Source organism: Centropristis striata, chromosome 16, assembly GCF_030273125.1.
Source record: "Centropristis striata isolate RG_2023a ecotype Rhode Island chromosome 16, C.striata_1.0, whole genome shotgun sequence".
Classification (NCBI taxonomy): Eukaryota; Metazoa; Chordata; class Actinopteri; order Perciformes; family Serranidae; genus Centropristis; species Centropristis striata.
The window spans coordinates 21786705-21810468 of NC_081532.1; the positions used below are offsets into that span (position 1 = coordinate 21786705).

Consider the following 23764-nt stretch of genomic DNA (forward strand, 5'->3'; position numbering starts at 1 on the left):
CTTTTAATTAAACCTCATAACATTATATTAAGAAGAATATATTTAGAATATATAAAACAATCTGAGTGGGTCCATTCTGCAGAGCGAGTCCATTCATTTTTGAAACTTTAAGTACATTTTGAGGCTGATACTTTTGTATTTTTACTTAAATAAGTTTTGAATGTAGGACTTGTAGTGGATTAATTCCAGTGTGGTATTAGTACTTTTACTTCAGTAAGGGATCTGAATACTTTCTCCACTGTCCCTCGCACATGATCTCTCTGTCACTTTCTCTCAGCCAGCCATGATATTGGAAATTATTCAGCATTACCGTGCACAGAGCCTGCTAGACGTTGGGTGTTGCTCCCTTGCAGCGGGGTGTCACATTCAAATAGAAGTAAATTAGCTGTCACCGAGGCTAGGTTTGTGAGCTGCTGCTATGCCTCAGAGACTATCTTTATTCACTGCAAGTCGATGCAAGGCAACAAGTCATTGTACGACAGGAAATAAAGAAGCACAGTATAATTTCAGTCAAATGGCTTTTCTTTATCCGAGGATGAATTGCCACAATAGAAATGCACATGCTGAATCACAGCTGTGGTGTAAAATCACCCGCTGTGTGCAACTCAAGGATTACTTGGTTTGAATCTCTGCTCCTCTCCAGCAGCAGACAGTCAGTCGCCCTCTCATTATATACGGGACGACATTATGTGTGCAGAGCTGCACTCATTAGTAGCAGCAAAGCCCAAGGGACTGGGCGGATTGGCACCTTCTGCAGACAACAGGGTGACACAGGCTGTCTTCAAATGTTTATGTCACACAAATGCATCATTCTGTGATTTTATATTTGATGCTTTAACCTCTTTTCGTATGAAACTTCTGCTTTCCTCATCTTAAAAGTTATTTTCAAAGTTGAGAAAGCAGAGAGAATGAGCTTTTAATTTGACAGAAAGTGTCTGAGGTAAACACACAGATAGCTAATTAGAGTGAAGCATTTATAGAACGAGTCCCAGAGAGTCTGGAAACTCAAAAAGTCAAAGATCATTAGCAGGGGAGCTGAAGAATGAGGCTTTAGTGACCCCCAGTGGTTAAACTGAGCAACACACACACACACACACACACACACACACACACACACACACACACACACACACACACACACACACAGGTTTTATACAGAATACAGTATTTATTATAACAATAAGAGAACAATACTGAGAGACTTGACTTAATTAAGATGGCACTGTGTACTTTGTATTTACATTTCATTACATGCATTACAAACACATGTTTCCTGACTCACAGTACAACACTGCTACACCACAACGACACAGTGACACGGCCGCAGAGTGAAAGTAACACACAAGCAGAAATAATCCACTGAAAGTACCAATATGCTGTACAAAAAATGTTCACTCTTTATATGAACGGTGTAGTGTTTGAGACAATAAATATTAACAGAAGCACTGACGACATCTTGTGCATTGATGTGAACAGGGACAATGATGCAGAACAACAGTCCTGTACATGTGAGGCCGCTGACCTTCATCCTGCTGCTGTAATCTTTAATAATAATAATAATAATAATAATGATGATGCACGATAAACTTCTTGTTTTCCTCTCATTTCCGTTTTTTTTATGTTTAACATAAATATCTGGTCTCATTGTTGATCAAGAACTAATCAAACACATTCTGCTTTATTTTTAAAATACTGCACTCCTTCATTCAATATATTTACCTTTAGGGAACTCCATTCAAACTCCACGCTTAATGGTTCACTAAAAAAAGTGAGTAATGCTCATTGCAACGATTTTCATTCTTCTGTGAACTTTACAATACAATACAGGGGCTCCTTAAATGCAACACTGCAGTATTTTTTACTGTATTTTCTCCACTTGCTGGTTTTAAAAAATGTGCTTAACCTCATTATATGTGACACACTGATTGGCTTTTTGTGTACCTTTAGCATTGAAACACTGGCCATGTGCATTGTATCCCACGTTATACCTTTTAAGTGATGCCGAATTGCTTGGGTCTCCTTATCCTGGTGAAACAGTTTAAGTCAGAGGTCAGCAACCTTTTTGATATTTTTGCAGTGTGCCAAATAAACTTCAAGGTCAACAGTTTAAGTATGATACTACATCAAATTTTAAATCACTATTGCATCTGTTACTTTATTCAGCCTGTTTATTCCATTTATATAGGCCATTAGTTCCCAACCTGGGGGTCCCAACCCCAACTAGTATTTGCCAAAGCTTCACAGAGGGCTTCTTTATTTTAGGGGTGTAAAGCTGTGTTTTAATCAAGAAAGTACCGGGTAATTAGCCATTAAATCGTTAACCAACCCTTCTGGCAATCTTGTTCATCAGGAATAAACTTAACAAATAGTTGTACTTTTTAAGAGGATTGGGGCCATGTAGGAGAAAAAAATAATGAGGGGAGGGAATAAAGTTGAAATACAACTTAGAAAAAAAAAAGTCGAAATGACGAGAATAAAGTCAACTTTTTGTGTTTGGTAAAGTTGGAAAGATATTCACAGATTGTTGGTTGTTCCTGTGTCAATTAGTCATCAGAGGAACATTGTTTTCTATCCAAACTGTAAGCTACAACCTGATTTTCATCAATTTCATAAAATGAGCATAAAATCCCCTGACACATAAATGAGCTATTCTTGGTAGTAGCTATTACAACTATTGTTTTGGGAAAATCTGCTTTGTCACTTCTGTGATTTTTTTTAGACATATTGAGGAAAATCAGGTTGTTGCCTGCAGTCTACTTCACAGAACTTAAAAAGCGACTTCATTCTCGTGACTTCGACTTTTTTCTGAAAGTGAAAAATTATTTTTATAATGAGGAGGAAAATAATAATAATAATATATTAAATAATAATAATCCTCTTCTGTATTATATGCACAGTTCTCATTTTAGCGTACTGCTTTAAATGACATTCACTCATTTACAAAATGTTGCAAAAGCAGCAAATGTCAAAAAGGGAGAATTAAGAGTAACAAACATAAATATGAGCACTATACAAGAATGCTGCCACCCTTATCTGAAAGGTCATGAGGCATGCAGATGAGAGGGCACTTTAACATTTTCAAAAAACTCTCTTGCACAGTGGTGCAACTGGTTAAGCCACCAGCCTTAGCCACCAATCTAAGGTTGCTGACCCCTGCTTTAAATGTTCACACAGTAGCTGATTTATTCATGCTGCCATGAGGGGGCAGCACCGGTCTCCCTAGAGGTGTGCGTGTGTGTGTGTGTGTGTGTGTGTGTGTCTAGGAGGAGGAGTCCTCCTCCACAGGGTGGAGAGCGTGCCTCTTGAGCAGTGTCTTTAGTATCTCCACCTCCCGCTCTGCCTCCTTCAGCTTCCTACGTAGTGTCTCGTTTTTTATCTGGAGCCTCTGGTTGTCCTGGTGAAGACACAAAATATTTAAATGAAGAGCAGTAAATGTGTGTTTAGGTTAAATGAAACTTTGTCTTGACACTCACTAATTCAAGAGTTTCATAGGTAGATTTGTTCTCCTCTTCGGGCTCTTTATGGCTCTTTTGCGCAACAGACGCTCGGTTTTCCCACTTGGCGCAGTGTCGCTGTTTCCTCTGGGGCACAGGGCTGGGACAAGAGGTGAGGGTGGGGGTTATTGGGAGCAGCAGGGCAGGCTGGGGGGATGCAGGGGAGAGTAAGTGTCCCTCTGTCTGGGTGCCACTGTGGACCTTCCGAGGCCTCAAATATGAGGTGACCGGGGAGTCTGGGCTCCAGTCTTTGCTGTCATCTGGTGGGTAGGGGAAAGGACAATCTTCTGAACCTGGAGAGTAAAGCATCAGAAGTTATTTCATTGATATGACTTAAAGGTCCATTTCATACTGAACCCCGATGCTGTGCCACCAGTGTGTGCAGAACATAAAAGTACTAAAAAAAATGCTGTCCATTAACATGAGTGACTTTTTAACCCTCTGAATGAAATACACAGTTTATCATAGAAAGAAACCAAAAAAAAACAGGCATAATCTGCGGAATTTGAACTTTACAACAGTCTTTGAATTGATCATAGGTTTCTGTTAGAACAAGTAACTGAAACAAAGCTTTAAAATGTGATATTTCTGTCAAAATGACTTTATTCTACAATTCTCAATTAAAACGTCACCAAAAATAAACTGTTTGGAATAACTAGATCCTGTTAAAAACATTAAATTCTGCTCCTCAGCGACACTGTGAAGCCATGATTGATTCTGCTGAGATGAACGGTCATGTGACAAATATTCACTGAAAACCTGTTTACACAGACCAGAGAGGGGAGCACAGGAGAGGTTGTGAAAATGCAAATGGTTCATATTTATAGCATGTGGAGCCCAATATTTTTTATCCAATATTCATGACACTTGTAGGCACTTTTGGGAAAAGTGCTGTGTATATAAATTCAGTTTTATTCCAATTTTTTATGAAATAATTTATCATATATTATTCTGTTTTTATGATGTGTGTCATTATAACTGTGTTATTCTACACAATAGACATGTTTGAGTTGTTCCCACTTCTAGTCATGATTGTGCTGTTTCCATAGAGCTGCAGGACTTATAGATTGTACATATATTTTATATATTGCAATGAAATACAAGGCCACAGTGAGTAAAATGTAAAAAAATATAAAATAAATAAAAGGCAAATAATGCCCTGGAACAGCTTGTTGGGGTTCAGAGGGTCTCTGACATGTCTTTATCTGAAGGCAAGAGCCACTACGGGGGTTAAATGTTATATGACCAAATGCAGAAATTTTACATATTATACCTTTAAAGGAAACTAAGCTCACTAGATCAAAGCAGTCAATAGCCACAAAACAAAATGACTCAAAGCTAAATAAACCATATAACAAAACAGCACGTCAGAAATACTCATTTAAAGAGGGGCTGTGTTAAGATAGCCCCCGTGTTTTTAACATGTGCTTTCTTGTTTCAGTAAAATCGAAAGTTCTTCTGTTCTGAATATTATTTTTTTTTCATGGCAGGTGGGTAGCTTACTGTAAGTGAAACAGTTCCTAATGACAGCTGGAGGGAAATCACCCTGACAACAGACACTGTGCACCAGACGTGTTGTCTTTAAGCTGCAGAAAACTAAAGTGAATTCAAGTAAAGTCTGACTTTTTTTTTTTTGGGGGGGGGGGGGGGGTTTGTACATTGTGGCAGGCAGAAGGAAGAAGCACTGCTGAGATGAACACATGATTTAACCTTATGAACCCCAACAAGCCTTTTCAAGGTGTTTTTTTGTTGTTATTGCTCTTTTTACATTTTGGCCTTGGATTTAACTGCAATATATAATATATCTATAAAGTCCTGCAGTTCTATGGAATCAGCACAATCATGGCTAGAAGTGGGAACAACTCAAAAATCTCTTTTGTGTAGAATAACATAATTATAATGACATAAATCATAAAAAACAGGAAAAAATGCAACTTGAATTTCTCAAATAAATTAATTAATAAATAAAATGGAATTTATATCTCCTTTTCCAGTTGCCCACACTTTTCCAATTGACTACACGTGCCATGAATATAAGATTATTTTTGTCTCCACATGCTATACATATTGAACTATTTGTATTTTTACAACCCTTCCTGTCCTCTCCTCTCTGCTCTGTAAACAGATTTTCAGTGAATATTTGTCTCAGCAGAATCAATCATGGCCTGTTTTTGCAGCTTCTTTCTATGATAAACGGTGTATTATTGATATTTCAAAGAAAACATGTTTTTATAGTGGGGTTCTGATGTTCAAAAGCCTCTGCCAGCAGATGGCACCTGTCATAGGAAAGCAATAATTGTTTTTGTTATCATACGAGTGAGTGTGGTGCATCTGTGGGAACCCCATCACCCAAACCCACCCTCTGAGGTGCCCATGGTGACAGGCGTAGAGCTTGGCGTTGGACTGTCGATGGCGTTGGTCATTATGGCGTTCTTCTTGCACTCAAACGCCACCTGGTCCTTGCACTGCTTGTGGCAGTTCATCCCGCAGTCTGAGCAAGCCAAAAGAACGCACAAACATGTCAGAACAGGAAACTAGCATCAGTCTAACATCTACAAACTGACTTCTACTGACTTTGCTTTGAACTCTATCTCTTCTGCAAATGCAGCTCTTAGTCCTTTGCATGCTTACTGCCATGCAAACAAATAGCGCTCAGATCTTTTTGCGGGACGGGGGAGGGGGAAAAACTGTGGTTCTGGCTGCAGACTTTCTTTTTTTTTCATGTGCTGCAAAGGTTCAGCGAGCTGGGTGCAACACAGAAAACCACACTATACAACACGTCTTAACATAGCTTCACTTTACCTGCTGTGACAGTGCTAGACACTGTGTACCTTTCCTCATTTGTAAGCATGACTGACATTTGGCTTCAGTTTAACAAGAAAGAGTGAAATAATCACCTTTGCATCTGTAGCCTTGCTTGATGACACCCCACAACTGTGAAAAAGAAGAAATATTGTGTTCACATGACTGAAAATCAAAGGTATTGTTGGAGAACTCTTTCTATATTTTATCATACACTTACAAATCCTGAGCAGTTGTCACAGAAGGTGGGTTTCATGTAAGTCGTCTCCTGGAAGTTATGGACGAAGCCAAGACCCAGTTTGGAGCAGATGACACTAGCCCGCATGAAATAGGCTGTGATCTCGGCCCTGCTGATGAGGCCTTCCCTGGTAACACAACAAGATACTGTAGTATCAGAGGTGGAAGAAGTATTCAGATCCCTTACTTCAGTGAAAGTACTAACACCACACTGTAGAAGTACTCCACTACAAGTAAAAGTCCTGCATTCAAAACTTATTAAAGCAAAAGTTCAAACGTATCAGCATTAAGATGTACTCATATGTACCCTGAAAAGTAACTAAAGTTGCAGCTAAATGTAGTGGAGTAAAAAGTACAATATTTGCCTCTAAAATGTAGTGGAGTAGAAGTAGTAAGTTACATAAAATGGAAATACCAATGCTCCCTTTCCCTCTAGCTTTCTCCTCTTCGAGTACTGCAAAATTGTATTTAAATAGGGTCACAGTACTTGAGTAAATGTACTTAGTTACTTTCCACCACTGCAACCACAACACATTCATACTGTAGTATCAGTGTTGAAAGAAGTATTCAGATCCCTTACTTAAGTAAAAGTAATAATACCACACTGTGAAATTACTCCAAAGTACTTATTATGCAGAATGGACCCACTCAGATTGTATTATATATTATTCTATTATTATTATTATTATATAATAACAATAATAATAATAATGCATTTATGTACGTTTTTTTTATTTTCTCAAGGCAGGGCTACATATTATACTGTTATGAGGTTTCATTTTGATTAAAATGTTTAAATGTATCATGTTTTTTATTTTAAATCTTCACCTGAAAAGTAACTAAAGCTGTCAGCTTATTATAGTGGAGTAAAAAGTACAATATTTTCCTCTAAAATGTAGTGAAGTAGAAGTGTTAAGTTACATGAAATTGAAATACTAAGTATAAAAAACTCAAAATTGCACTTAAATAGGGGAACAGTACTTAAGTAAATGAACTTAGTTACATTAATAAGAGAAACACAGTTGTAAATTATATATAACATATATAGGGGAAATATACATTTAACAAAGGACATTTTAATATGTTAAAACTAACTTCAATGTTTTAGGAAAGTGTGATTTATTTGTGACTGCGCCCACTCATTTTAACACCGTACCACGCTGTCATTGTGTAAAAACCCTCAACTTAGTTAGTGATCATGTCTGGTCTAAATAAGGAATCACATGCTCTCCTGTGGTTTCACATTTACGTGCATGAGAAATAAAACAGTGTTTATTTAGTAGCGGGGGGGTAGGGGGTGGAGGGTGGTTAGTTCTGCTGCTACTTTATGTTTCCTGTTACTGCGCTCGTCACTACAAATATACCACTTTTTCTTCCTCTCCCGTGTGTGTGAGTGCATGACCTGTCAAACAAAACTTACTTCTCTTTGTCCATGACACAGAAGGAAAACGGAAAGCTAGCAGCAATTTTCTCAAACTCGTCTTGAGAAATGAAGCCATTGTCGTCGTGATCGTAGTTCTTGAACACAGACTGTGGAAGACAAAAGGCAAACACCATTGTTGCTAGACTCTTAGTGCACAATGGCAGGCTGTCAATATGGCAGCATCCAGAAGAATAGTTCCCAGTAAATTATTAAAGTTATATAACGGCATTTGCTGTGTGCAGCTATGTGGAGAAGAACTCACGTCCACCATCCTCTGTACGTGTTTGCTGATGGTTCGGGGGTCGGGTTTAGGAGCCACACCTGATGCCCAGTCCACAACCACTGGAGGTCTCGAGGGGGTGGCTGGCTGATGGGAAATTAAAAAAGCAAGTCTCAGTAGGCAGATAAACATGTAAAATATTATCCGGCAGTTCTGTTCCACAAAATCTATGAACGTCCTTCAGAAGCAGAAGCATTGCCGGCTTTTTATCTTTCTGTTCTTTCTTTCTTTTCTTAAAGCTGACTAATGCTTAGAAGGACATTTATGTATTTCAACACTTTGGGAAATATGCTTATTGGCTGTTTTGCAGAGAGATAAAGCCTAAAGGAGAGTTGTCTGTCTGTCTGTCTGTCTGTCTGTCTGTCTGTCTCTCTGTCTCTCTGTCTCTCTGTCCGTCCGTCCGTCCGTCCGTCCGTCCGTCCGTCCGTCCGTCCGTCCGTCCGTCCGTCCGTGACAGTATACAACAAATGTTGTAGTAGAATGTGGATAATTCAGAAAGTTATGGGGTATTAAGTGCCGTAGCTTGCTAAAGCTAACTCGTTCTTTCTGATAGACATCAAGACCTAAAACAATCATATGATGCTTAAACTGATAGTTTGAGCTAGAAACAGGCATTTTGTTAGTGTTTCAGCCCATGGTTGTGTATTGTGGCACTGATAGTTTTCCCTTCCTGTCAGCATGGTGTTCAGAGTATGACGCATGGCGCTCTGTCTCTATAGTAGTTTTTAAAAGATGGACAACATCACAGCTCCGCACCAGGCAGCAACATCCCGGTCTGAGCAGTGAAGCAAATCCACAAGTGCCTTCAGTCAGCATTCTACCAAATATCCAGCAGGGGCCGCTGAAGGCGGCTGCAAAAGAACTCCAGTCCTATCTATCTCAATACAAAATGACGACTTCTCACTTGATTTATTACCTCAGAAAAACTCTCATGGTAACATTATGGTCTCAATCGCTAGTTTCAAGTCTTCAATAATATGATGTTAAATAATGGTCCCATTTAGAAGAAAATAGATGATAAAGAAGCTTATGATTTGGGGCGTGGCTACCTTTAATAACTTTAAAAATCGTTCAGCGTTCGGTTGTACTAAAAGATACTCCAAGGAGTCAGCTGTTCAATTTTTGGTCTCTCCTGGTTTCAAAAAACAAAGATTTCACCTGCAAGATGGCAACAACAAACCCACAAACCAGTGGGTGACGTCACAATGACTATGTCCATTATTTATACAGTCTACAGTCCCAACTACTGAGGCCAAAACATCTCAATCGCCCCTGGAGGCATATCAATCTTATATCTCGAACTATTCCTTTAAGCAATACTCAGCTTTGTTTTATTACTTTTATTTGACTGCTGATGTCAGCTAGTGACAAAGGAGCTCTCGACCCGTAAACAGCTGTTAACCTAAAGTGTCTCTGCTTCTATCACTCACAGGTAATTTACAGTTCTTCGGTTCCCTGGTGTAAGACAGTTCGTAGATCTCGTCCTCAGTGTAGTAAAGGTCCAAGGACAGCTGCAGGGAGGGAGGAGAAAACAAGGACACATGGGAGGTAAGAGAGAGCTCTCTGTGCACCCAGATTTTTCTCCTTGAAAAATGTTTTTAAGAGGACAACATTAGGTCACAGGGTAACTATTATCTCTTCATAGGCATTCTGTCGTTCAAGTACGATTAAAGCACCGCACACAGGTAGCACAACAATACAGCAATCTGAACTCACTCTCATTCACACTCAGTTCGTCACCCACACACTCATAGATCATAGACTCTCATCACACCCACACAGGAGCGCGGACAATCCACATGCTGCACCGCTCTCATTTGCATCTGTCCAGTGAATCACACGAAAGCTACATCACAATTTGAAGAGAATCTAAATGCAAAGTTGCACTACCGTCAACAGATGGACCAGGTCCTTGTTGGCGTCCAGCCTGGGAGGGATCTGCTGCAGCTGGATCAGCTCGTTGATGTGGTTGTAGAGAGCCTGGAGCTTCTGCACGTTCACCTTGTCGTCATCCACATAGTCCGACATGGCCTCGTTGACTGAAATCAGATCTTTGAGGTGGACGCCCAGGATGGGGATTTTAAAACCTGCACACCTGTTGTAAGCTTGTCTATAGTTGTCATAATTCCTGCAGGAGGACAGCAGGTCGGTCATCTCGTTCAGTACCTGGGGAGGGAGTAGAATTTCTGTGAGGATGTTTTGGCTCGATCATCAGCTGGTTCTTATGGCGATGGACGTCTTTTACCTTGGTGACCTCACTGGGTACATGTGAAGTGGTGTCCTTTAGCCTGGAGATGGAGCTGTGACAAAGCCCTCCTACCACCGCCATTAGTGTGTTGTAATTGTGCATAAGATGTAGATTCTGGTGATCACACAATAAAAAAAGCACACGTCAGTCTATCTGTCACACACATATAAACACGCACAATTAAACTTGTTCCAGGTAGCCCTGGTTATATAATCCACAACACTGCCGTTACATAAGCCACTTATATTGTTGGCTTTTTCTTGCTGTGCTCTGATATCTCACTCTTTTTTGGAAGTGCTTTTCCCTCTCTTTTCAGTTCTCTAATTCGTGCTGTCACTGGAGCATTGTGGTGTGAAATTCATTTCCACACCCGTGGGTTTTTCGAGGTTGACAGCAGTGAGCAGCAGCAGACTGATGCATTAGTGTAACAGTGCAAGAGGTCCTCCAGAGTACAAGCTTCCCCGGAGCCAGCGTGTTCACTTCTCGGCAAGGCTGCCTGTAGCTTCTCGGTGGACTGTTTTAAACATGCAAGGTCTGACCAGTGACCACGCTCACGAGTCATTTCTGTCATTTCCACTTGCATAAACTCTTCCTAAATTGTGCATCACTTGCAACCGATATATGCCACGTCTTAAGGACATATCCACAAAAGATATTGCTGCAATGATTTTAAAATGCAAACACATTCATAAAGTTTTGCAGCTGTGTGGAAGTTGCCTTCCTTTTTGCACATAATTACAATTATCAAAGTAGCTGAGTATAAATGTGGTAAAGTGTGGTTTTGTGAGGGGTGAAGCCCTAAATAACTATCAAGCTAACTCAGGCTCAGGTTTTTACTGTTTTTTCAATAGACCAGGCTCGGCTCATTTAACCGCAGTAGAAACTATAATTGTGTGTATGAGAGAGCATATCTACAGCAGATCTTCATTGATTAGGGGTGAATTTCTTTGGCGATAAGACGGTTTGTTTCTGTGTCATTTGTGCACGTTTAGCAGCCAAAAAAAGCTTGCCCCTTCAGTGTCTAAGTGTGTTCCACTTGATGACTCCATTAGCTTGCATTTAGTTAATATTTTTCTATTGCTAAAATCTTTGGATACATTAAAAGCCTTCAGCATAGCTCTTGAGATTCATTAGCAGCTCTCTGTGAATATGCATTATGCAACTGCCAATTATGTAGCATCTATAGTGCTGTTCAGAGTGTGACAATAGACTGCCATTAGTTAGATAAGGTGTGTGAACAATAGCACGTAGATGCAAGCAAAGAGGAAATGTGTCAAATGTTCCATTTTTGCTGCCAAACAGGGAAAAGAAAGTGTAAGAGTTGTAGTGATGGGGGTGTTGGGGGGGATTAAAACCACTACCTGCGCAACATGGATAAACTTGGTGAAAACCTCAGCTCTCAGCTGTGCAGTCGGCCTGCTCAGCACCATCAGCTGAACCCACTGGGAGACGCCATTACACAGGGCGATGGAACGCTCCATCATGGGGATGTCCTTCATGCAGCAGCGTCGAATGTAGTTCTGATAGTCTACAAACTGGCAGAGAGAGCAGAGAGAGGAGTGTAACGGAAACTGCAAGGCATTTCCCCATGCAGAGGAAGTACCAACTGGTTTTCAGTTCATGTCAAATAAACAAATCAATGTACAAATATAATGTGTGTGTATACTCACTGATATCCTGCAGAAGGACTTAAATTCCAGGAAGGTGAGATGCTCAGCCAGTTCAATAGGCTCCAGATGATCAAAAAGCAGAGAGACCTTCCTCTTTTTACTGCTGTTAGCTTTGATCTTTTGGCTGGCCTTCCACGACCAGTCCCGTTCATTTCTACAACAAATAGCATGTTTTCATAAATTTATATGAAACTTAAGTTACAAAACTTTCCTTTATAAAAAGTTACCAAAACAAAGCTGTCAATATCACTTTATTCTACATGCCTCATTTAAAATGTCGCCAAACATAAACCGTTTGGAATAACTAGATCCTGTTAAAAACATTAAATTCTGCTCCTCAGCAACACTGTGAAACCATTATTGATTCTACGGGTAAGGTTGTAGAAATGTACACTGCAATATGTATATCATGTGGAGACCCAATTTCCCCCCCAATATTTATGACACTTGTGCAAAAGTGTTGTATATGTAAATTCCATTTTATTTTCAAAATAATAGAATACAATTTATCGGAGGAAAAGTTTTTAAAAAATTTTTTTAAATGATTTATTTCATTATAATTGTGTTATTCTGCACAAAAGACAGTTTTAAATTGTTCCCACTTACACGACTGTGCTGATTCCATAGAGCTCCAGGACTTTATATATATATTTTATATATTGCAGTGAAATACAAGAGCAAAAAAAATGCTCTGAAATGTCTTGTTGGGGTTCAGAGGGTTAAGTTAGTAATATAATAAATAATAAATTCCAATTGAAGGTATTTTCACCAATTTAATAATTGATGGTATCTGTGGTCTTCTATGATAATAAATTAAATATCTTTGGGTTTTGGGCTGTTGGTCAGACAAAACAGGACATTTGAAGACATAACCTTGGGCTCTGTGACATTTTCTGACATTTTACATACTGATAAATAGAGAAAATAATGTGCAAATTAACCATAAATGTGACACAAGATAAGTTGGGATGCTGTGTAAAATGAATACAAGAATGCATCAAACTTGTGTATATTTACAAAAAACAATAGTTAAAATATAACGGTCTTTGTAGAGTTCACAATTGATATATGTCCCAGCTTTTTTGGAATTGTGGCAGTTATATATGATGTCAAACAGTGTAAAAAAAAAACCCTTGAAGCTACTTCAGCAGCCTCAAAGTTCTGTTGTTTACAGTTCAAAGTCTTTATTCTTGATCGTGACTGATTTCAGTATTTTCTGTGACTGAACAAACAACTGAGTGGCGTGTAGGCCCTAATGTCTCAGCTGCCAGCTGGTCAGAGATTAACACTTACATCCATTTGGTCTCTAGGAGAGAGCAAAGATGCTCCTGCCCCTGCTCTCGGATCAGCTCCCGGAACTGGTCCAGGCTGTCGGACAAGCTGTGGTGCAACCGGAACATCATCCAGAATTCCTGGATCCAATGCCTGGAGGTCGGAGAGGATTTCACGTGACTGATACTGAACATACAGTTAAAGTTAGACTCCTAAATGTGTTAAACTCACCTGATGAGGTAGCATATCCTCTGGCACTCTGTCGGCTGCTCATTGTCCATCGCTGTTTTAAATGTAAAGAGTTAGTTAAGGAGCTAATGTGTGGTTTTAAAGCTTTAAACCAGGAGTCAGCAGGCTAAAAAACATCTTAGTTTAGGTGAAAATGGCTTGCAAACCTGCTGATCAGCAGTGTCCAGTACAGGTGAGTCAATACCGAAAATATTTGAGTTTTTTTCATAAAAACACCTCATTAATAAAAACTCCAGCAGCTAAACTAAAAGGCGAACAGAAGTGGCATTTGGTGATGTGGGAGGAGGCGACTGCATGAAGCAAAACTCTGATGAGCATCACTGGATGAATCACTCTGGCATACAGAAGTAAGTGAATAACAAAATGTACAAAGAAAACACACAATCAATGCCTCATATACTGTGGAACAACTGTTGATTAATGTGCAGTGTTTAGTGGGAGGGGCATTAGAGATGTTTTAATCAATGCTGTGGTGAATATTATTTATTATTACAGACGCTTTGAGCACAAAAACACTGCCACGTCAATTTATATACAGTGCACACAAAAGCGTTTGCTTATTATACAAAAACAGGCTGACACTATAGTTCTCGATTGGCAGAAATCAGCTTGAAGTGATGCACATAAAAAGGCTAATTGCGTCATGGGAGCAGAAGAACTGCCCACGCAATCCCAAGGCCAGACTGTGATGAAGGCTGTTAATGGCCCCAGTGTCTCTTCCCTGATCCTAACCCACACACACTGGATTTATTTGATGTATCCTTTTGGGTCTTGGGCTCAGAACGAGAGGGTTAAAAATAGAAGAAGGGGCATTCGGAGCTGCGTGCTCTGACGTGGGTCTGTGTGAGCCGGAGGCCTCTTTAAGTGACAGAGGGTCTGTGTTTATATATAGCTGAAGAGGACCTGTATGTGAAAGAGGCAGAGGTAATTAACACCTGAAGCCCTCACCGAGGCCAGGAGGCGCTCCTCTGAGAGGCTTTGTGACGCCACTGCCGTTTCCTGAATGGAAGCGTAGATTATAGCTCCTTCACTCAAGTCACAGGACAAAAAAAACATGCTTTTTTTTTCTCCACGGTGTGAAGTGGGGAAAAATAAAAGACGCAGAATCAAACATTTTGTAATAGACTCCCTGGTATTGAATGCATGGGATAGAGATGTAAAAGGTCTGCAGCAGCTGACAGCAGGAGTAAACACTTGCCTATCACATTTTACACTGACAGCTACAGGCTGCATTGTGAGCCAAGCTTGACTGCCCTGTTGCTGCTGACAACCGAGAGAAAAAGCTGCACACACAACAGAGCCAGTGGTCTGATCCCACGTTACATTTGCTGCTCGGAAATTGGCCAGAGCTGTTTGTTTCAATCATGTGTCGAGATATCGAGTTACAGACTCGTGCCGGACTGCTGAAGGATATAGAGCGGTGAGTTTGTCCAGCAGGTCGCTGGAGGAGATGTGGAGACGGTGCATGGTCAGCGTGATGTTCAACAGGTGGCTGCTCCCACACACACAGCCATTTGAGTCTGCAAGACAAAATGAACACACTTTAATTTACCCTCGTTGCTACGGAGTGAGAGAGATAAATGTCATCCCTTTAAAAAAGTTGCATCAGAGGTGATGCGATGTTTCCGTTGATTAGGTGGCATCAGCTAAGATTTACCAAGTGGTGTCTCACACATCATATGGGTGTAAAACCATCTGAAACCCAGCAGGATGGAAATTTATGTTTTCTTTAAGTAAGCACAGAAAGAGCGTAGAAAGAAACTGTAAAAACAGGCATTATCGTCAGAATTTGTACTTTCTGACAGTCCTTGAATGGATCATAGGTTATAAAAGTTTCCAATAGAAAAAGTGACCAAAACGAAGATTAAAATTGGGATATTTAAAAAATCACTTTATTCTACATGTCTCATTTAAAACGTCACAAAAAAAGGGTTTGTAATAACTAGATCCTGTTAATAACATTAAATTCTGCTCCGCAGTGACGTGTTGCAAATATTCACTGAAAATCTGTTTACACAGAGCAGAGAGGAGAGGACAGGAGAGGCTGTTAACATGCAAATAGTTCGGGGCGTCCTGGTGGCACACCTGGTAGAGCGCGTACCATAGAGGCATTGTCCTCGTAAGCGGGTGGCCCGGGTTCGAATCCGACTGGGAGCCCTTTCCCGCATGTCTTCCCCTCTGTCTCCCCCTTCACTGTGTCCTATCAATAAAGCCCAAAAATGGCCCAAAATAAATATCTTTAAAAAAAAAACATGCAAATAGTTCAATATGTATAGCAAGTGGAGACCCAAATTTCTTTTCCAATATTCGTGGCTATTGTGGGCACTTGGAAGTGTATATATACGCGTATATATAAATTCTATTTTATTCCAATTTCTAAAAAATCATTTATCAGAGAAATTCAACTTGTGTTTATGATTTATGTCATTATAACTGTGTTATTCTGCACAAAAGATACATCCCATGTCCCCACTTCTAGCCATGATTATACTGATTCAATAGAGCTGCAGAACTTTTATATTGCAGTAAAATACAAGGCCACAGTGAGTGAAATGTAAAAAGAACAAAAAACATCTTTGGGGTCAGAGGGTTAAATTTACTTTACAGCTCTTATTGCTTTATTTTCTCATAGCGTACTGGCTACCTATGAACTTAGTTGGACACAAACCGGTATTTCTCTCATTGTGAACAATTCCCGTAGAAAAAACAAAGCCAACTATGTGTTACTACATCTCTCAATGATTTCTGACTTCCTTATTCCCTATTACGTGACAAATTATACTTTCATTGGTAGAAAAAAAGGATAAATAATTCCCTAAAACCACTGGAGTTTTTAGAAAACATCGGCTGAATTAATTAATTAATGGTTTTGGTCTTTTTTATAAGATTTCATAATGAGAACAATATAGAACATCACAGCCTTTAATTGCTATTTTTGGGATAAACTGCAATGATGGATGTCAAACAAATGTCCATGAATGCAGTGCTTTATAGATTATTATTACAACTACTAGAGCTGCAACAATTACTCAGCTAATCAATTAGTCCAATGACACAAGAAATACCCAACTCTTGAAAACTGATTAATCATTAAAGTAATTTTTCATGCAAAAATGGCAGCAAATGCTGTTATCAGCTGTTTAAAATATGGAGATTTTCATGATTCAAAAACATCACCGTGGACTTGAGAAACTGGGATGGATACTTTATTCATCCGTCGTGAAAATAAGAGTGAGTTGCAGCCTTAACTTCATTAATTTCTACAGTGGGTTGATGACAACACTGAGTATGTGTTACCTGTGAAAACCATAACACAGATATTTCCATCAGTTCAGGTTAACCAGCGAAAATACCAACTAATGCATCCACTGTTACCACATTTCGTCATACGATAAAAGACCCTGTTTGTGAAGATTTGCTTTTTCCTCTGGCTGTGTGAACCTCTGCAGCTTGCTTGTCTCACTACCTTTTTCGCTTCCTTTTTCCTTGCGTATATATCTCACTTCCTCCCTTTGTGACCAGACCACCTTTGCTTATCTTTGTTGTCTGATGCTGCGACGCTACAACAGAAATCTTGAGACCTCACTGGGAGGGGAAACTTTTTCAACTGCTTTTTTTTCTTATAAAAGAACCTGAACATTTGTACAAAATATCACACAACATCACAATGGTCTGACCTGTAATTGCAGAAAATGCTCCACTTATCTCCTACGAAACCTAAAACCACTGATACATGCAGTGAATTAGTGGTTACACACATAAAGAGGAATGATTCAATATTATTTATATATCAAGGGGAATTTTAGTTTACATCTCCCCCGAACAACCTGCAGAGAATGAACACCTTGTGCAGAAAATTCGAGAAACATTTTTATGAGTTCTGCGGCTGAGAGTTGTTTCCCTTTAAGCTCTGCCAGTATCTTGACACCATCAAGGACATCAGGCGTCTGTGGACCCACTTTTAAACCATATCACCTTGGAAATACCTCGGACTCCATGGCAACATGTTTTCTAATCTTTGTTATCTGTAAGCAACTCACCACTCCAGCCGCAGCTGACTAATCCAGCCCTCATATCCTGCATGGGGTGTGTTTCTGTTTGTAACACACAGCCAGCTAAGCCAGATGAATATCAATTACCTCACCAGTCGAGTCAATAAGAGAGTGAAAGAGAAGAGAAGCGAAACAATGTCTAGCCTGGCTGATAAGGAAGTTAAGCTTTGGTGCAGTTGAGAGTATACAAAGCAGAATCCACTTCTTCTTCTTGTTTTTCTTTGTGGGAAAATCAGCCTGATTTTTACAAAAATAACCAACTTAAATTCACATTTTAGTTCACATTCAGGTGCAAAATCAGACCTGTGGCACATGCTCGACAGGAAGTCATGACTCTATCAGGTAAACAATTGCTCCATCCTTTTTTTCACAACTTTCCAACCACTAACACTCCCTGTGCAGGGTTAATTGCAAGAGGAAATCCCCTCCGGACTGTCTGTTCCTGACTGGAAAAATTAGGAAAGCTGCCGCCCCGCCACACTGGAACTGTGTGATACTGTACGGTAATAAACATGAAGCGCCTGGCCCCCTTTTAAGGTTATCTGTGACGTTCATCTGCCGCTCCAAACCTGCATGTCGCATTTCCTTGTTTTGACAGAGACTATCAGGCTGGATGGTCTCTTTGTTTGAGAGGAATACAAGTCAGATGATTGTTATCTCTCTGTACTCAGGACTCACTGGAACTGCCATGTTTGAATTTATACTTGAGAGCAGTGACTCTCTCAGAGCTACCCCTGCCGTTGCCCGGGGGTACATTGATTTCATTTGGAAAATATATCACATATTGAATCAGCAGAACACCTGGACACCACATGATGAAGTTTGTGAGAAAACCAGTTAGCAAGAAAGCAAATAAGTTAGGTAAAAACAGGAGATAAGTGGTAAACAATAGGTAGTTACAGTAAAAGATAAACAGTTGAAATAGTATGCCTAAAGTACTGGATAGTATGGTTTAATCCTCTGAATCTCAACAAGCTGTTTTCGGGGAGCGTTTTATGCTGCTTTTACATTTCAATCACTGTGGCCTTGTATTAAGTCCTGCAGCTCTATCAAATCAGCACAATCATGGTTAGAAGTGGCCACAGTCTTTTGTGCAAAAACAGTTATAATCACATAAATCATAAAAAAAAAGAAAAAAATGCAAGTTGAATTTTTTAAAAATTGGAATAATCAGAATCAATCATGGCTTCACACTGTCGCAGAATTTAATGTTTTTAACAGGATCTAGTTATTCCAAACGCTTTATTTTTGGTGATGTTTTAATGAGATATGTAGAATAAAGTGATTTTGACAGAAATATCACAATTTTAAGCTTTGTTTTGGTAACTTTTCTAACGGAAACTTTCATAACCTATGATCCGTTAAAGGACTGTCGGAAAGTTCAAATTTCAACGATAATTCCTGCTTTACAGATTCTTTCTATGATAAATAATGTGTTTTTGGCAGCCTTTTAAAGAAAGCATACAATTAAATCCCGCCGGGGTTCAGTTAAATTGCTAAAATGAATGGATAAATGGTTGAAATGATTAGTTATAGATCTGCACCGAATAGGTCAAAGCTTCAAAGCTTTATTCATAACCTTGTTATTCCAATTCTAAATCAACACTGAATGCTGCACATTGCATGTCTTTTCATTATCTCCGCCAAGAAGGTAATGTTTTCAGCTACATGTGTGTTGGTCTGTTGGACAGCAGGATTACAGAAAAACTACTGGCCCAATTTTCATGGAACCTGGTGGAAGGGTGCAGCACGGCCCAAGGAAAAACCTCTTTTTGAGCCGATCCGAATCACTGGTGAGAAACACAAATTAACTGGAAAAAATTCACTTGAACGCCTTTAAGTAGGACATGCCTCTATGGAGTGCCCTTCTAGTTCTGTTTAAACCTGGGATTTCTGCACAGTTGTAGGTAAAGTTTAGGCTTAACAAATCTTATTGCCTCTGTGTCTATATGTAGATGAGTTACATTCATTATAGAAAGTTGATTTAATAGAAAAAAGACTGACTTAATCAGATGAATCACAGGTTTTTTTTTTCCAGGATTTCAGTTTTGAGGTCATCAAATAAGTCAACAGACACTGAAAGCTTCATTCAAAAACCTAAATAGAAGCTTTGAATGTTACAAGCTCCAATAAATAATGATGACACAGTGGAAACGTCCACCTTTTGGACTCCAAGTGCAAGTAATATGAATGCAAATATTGACTGTTTAATTATATAATAAACATATTAAAAATCCACTATTAGATCAATATAGTTCGATGTTATCCAGTGTCAACATGGATGAACACATTTGCAACTTGAATAACCTGGTTAACCCTGATTGCCACCATCCCAGGATTGAAATGTTTGTCTAAGTAATCACCACAAATACACGTTTGTCGTAGAAAGAAACTGTAAAAACAGGCATTTTTGTCGAGATTTGAACTTTCGGACAGTCCTTGAATGGTTCATAGGTTACAACAGTTCCCATTCGAAAAAATACTTAAAACAGAGCTTAAAATTGTGATATGACTCATTTAAAACATCGCCAAAAATAAAGCATTTGGAATAACTAGATCCACTTAAAAACATTAAATTCTGCTCCTCAGCAACACTGAGGCCATGATTGATTCTGCTGAGACGAACAGTCTTTTCAGTTTTCACTGAAAATCAGTTTACACAGAGTACAGAGGAGAGGACAGGAGAGGTTGGAAGTAGAGGTTGTAAAACTGCATATAGTTCAATATGTATAGCATTTGGAGAGACATATTATTTTTGTCCAATATTCATGACACTTGTGGGCACTTGGAAAAGTGTTGTATGTAGAAATTCTATTTTATTCTAATCTATTATCACTAATTTTTCAGTGATAAGAGCTTACATCGTCAAAAAAGAGAAAAGGCAAAATGTAATTTCTCTTATCCTGTGAGGGCCACAGTGGGCAAAATTTAAAAAGAGCCAAAAAAAAAAAGAGGCTTCCTATCAGGCCAAAAGAAAACTCACTCACTGTAAAAATAATTTTGTTGATGTGTTACATATTTTATAAACAACATCTAACAAATATGAATGCCAGTCAATTTAATATCTATTAAACACTAAATATATAAGCATGAGGTGGACAGTGAACATGTTCAGGTGCAGTGTGGTCTGCAGAGAGTGATGTCAGCAGCTATTGATCCACACCTCACAGCGCTCTGCATTTCAAAGGCTGGTCAGCATCTGAGGACCACTGTTAGGGGAGCTGACCTTTCGGCTCAGCCGGGCTTGAAGCTGCCATCAGGTAATCCTTCAAATAGCTCTTACGTGCACACTCACATTTGAAAAGGTGGCAGGACTCGTGGACCTCGGGGGTTCGTCTGTGATGTGGGCCAGGAGGAGCCGGACTATGTTCCATTTTATCAAGAGACACTGTTCATGGAAACCCCTAGCCATAACACACTGCACCGATCCTCTGTTACTGTTCTACAGGGTTCCTTCTTTTTATTAATTCTGTCGTTTACAGCCCAGTTTTACCCCTCCACAGATAAATGTAGTTATGGGATGTCATTTTATGTGCAGCCCATTGTAACGCCTCTCCATTGCTCTCGCTCCATTTTGTGTAACCAAGCAACGGCAATTTGAAAGCTTGTCTCTTCAGAGGCGCAATCACCATAACTCTGAGAGCACTCCAGACAACTTGATGAAGCCAATGATCATTGCTTGATTGATCCAGCTACAGCCCACTCAATCACTGCTATTCTTTTTTCATTAAAAAAGCCCTGCAAATATCTTCCATGCCGTAAAATATGAATACTGAGACATTCATCGACAAAAAACAGCGCAGAAACATAAATTATAATGCAAGTGATCATCGAAGAATGTTCCCCCCAACATTTAAAAACAACCTGATGCAAAAATAAATACAGACAATAAATCTGGCAAGCATCAATACAGCTTATTTCATCTTCTAAGCATAAAATCCTACATTAACTCAAATCAAATGACTTCTTCATGACGTCACAACATAAAAACGAAGCAACGTGTTTCACTGCCGTCAACTTCCCTCTGGCTTGTTCTGGCTTGAAACTCCATTGTATGATGATGATAGAGCAAGTAAAACTGGAGATAAGGTTAAATATATTTACTATAAAAATATACAACTAGATGTTCTCTGCATTTGCAAGCTATTTTCACATTTGCAGCACTTATAATTCTTCATTTAGCATGATTTGTGTTTTGAAAGTAAAAAAAAAAACATTTTCAAAATCTATTTTTTTTTTTTTTTGTGGTTCAAAATGTTGAACCAGTAATTCAAACAGGAAAAAACTAATTATCAGGTTAAATAGGTGAGATTGTGCTTAAAAAAATTACACCAACATGGCATGGTAAAGATTTTCTTAAGTAGTATATACAGGCAGAATGAAAATGATTCAAAGACTCTAGAGGGGTCCATACAAACAAAAATCACTTTCAAATGCAAAGCACCCCTCTCTCTCTCTCTCTCTCTCTCTCTTTCGAGGCCTGCTCAGACTTGTTGCAGCAAAAGTTTTGGGGAAAACAGACTTCTGGGAAACTACAACAGCATGTGATCCAACATAAACTGAGGCTTATCATTTTGTTGTTTCTCAGTGACTGAGACAAACACTGCAGAAAAGCATGAGGGAAACTTAAACAAAAGATTCCTGTGAGATTACGGTGGTGCATAAACATGAACCGCTAACACCTGCACTTCACTGCAGGGGTGAAGTCAAACTGGCACCAAGGACTCACCGAAGGACTGCAGACAGGCCTGGATGAGCTCCTCCCAGCTCCCCCCTTTGGTGAGGGGACCCAGGGACATAGTGGATTTCCCTGGGGCGGTCTGGGCCGGGTTGGGTTTGTGGAACCTGTGAGGACGGCCTGGAGGGGACACCCTTGACCTGGAGCTGCATCCTGGAGTCGCTCTCCTACAGAGACCAGAGTGAGGGGCACAAGAAGGCTTGTTATAATGAAAGTGAGTATGTTTGTGTTTCAAACCATAATCTTAACATTATGACACATGAAAAGATCTGTATATTTGTCACAATAAATTGGAGCCATTGTTTGAATTTAAAAGAAAAACAGCCCTGGAATTTTTCGATTCATTGTTCTCATTTCCTTCCTTTAAGTTGGGGGAAATACCAGTTGATTGCGGACATCCAGTTTAAACTGTTGAGTGACCAGTAAACAAGATGGAATTTGATGCAGTTTGAAGTGTCACCAAGTAAGAAGAATTCAGATTACAGAAAAATAGCATCAGATTTACGCACCGTTTTGACGGCACACCTATTTATTCACTAACACGACTCTGATAACTGAGATTATCAATGCGCACATTTACGCCGAAGCCACGCCAGAAAGTCTTCAGTTAAAAAAAAAGAAGAAAATCTGACTTACGCATCATCTTTTCCCTTTTCTTCCGACGTTATACTTTCGTTTTGGCAGTTTTCTTTTGTTTGACATCCCATAGCGAGGTACTGGGCGACGAGCGGCTGAACTAGGCTGTCCATCTGTGTTCGACTCGACTGGAGCATTTCATCGCTCTGCTCGGCTCAGTGCGCCTCCGCGGTCTCAGCAGCATTGTGCTGACTCGTCAATGAACGTTACACAATTAAGAGTCACCCAGCTCGTCTGTGAGTGGGCGGCCGTGGAGCCGGGCTTGTCACTCACACACAGTGGGCTCAGTTCCTCAGCAGGCGTTACTACCTGCGTCAAAAGTCCCGAGTTCTTCGAGTTTAGGTTTTCACTTTTACTTTACACACTGTAAAAAAAAAAATCCATTGAAAGTTATTTTCCAGAAATTTACTGGATTTTTATTTTATTTTTACAGTTTTCTACTTTTTTCTTACTTTTCTTACAAATATTAACCGTAAAATAGAAGTTTAATGATGAAAATGAAAATAATAAAAAATAACAATGACATAGGCCTAACAGTAAACAACCGTAATTTATTTTACAGATAATTTCATTTTCCAAAAAAAAGATAATATACAGTAAAAATCTGTATTTAATATACATTATTATTATTATTATTATTATTATTATTATTATTATTATTAT

General features: G+C 39.3%; 1 protein-coding gene across 1 annotated transcript; it reads right to left on the reverse strand.

Moving 5' to 3' along the window:
* Positions 1-1154: 1154 nt before the first annotated feature.
* LOC131988719 (RAS guanyl-releasing protein 1-like) lies at positions 1155-23272 on the reverse strand. Its single transcript, XM_059353943.1, has 17 exons — positions 23102-23272; positions 22457-22632; positions 15088-15195; positions 13658-13718; positions 13448-13579; positions 12155-12308; positions 11846-12019; positions 10482-10598; positions 10127-10402; positions 9667-9747; positions 8219-8323; positions 7954-8063; positions 6517-6661; positions 6392-6428; positions 5854-5985; positions 3474-3787; positions 1155-3394 (listed from the first exon to the last, which is right to left on the reverse strand). Exons 1-17 carry the CDS (start codon positions 23236-23238, stop codon positions 3260-3262), a joined length of 2394 nt encoding a protein of 797 aa, XP_059209926.1. The 5' UTR covers positions 23239-23272; the 3' UTR covers positions 1155-3259.
* Between the last annotated feature and the right edge of the window lie 492 nt (positions 23273-23764).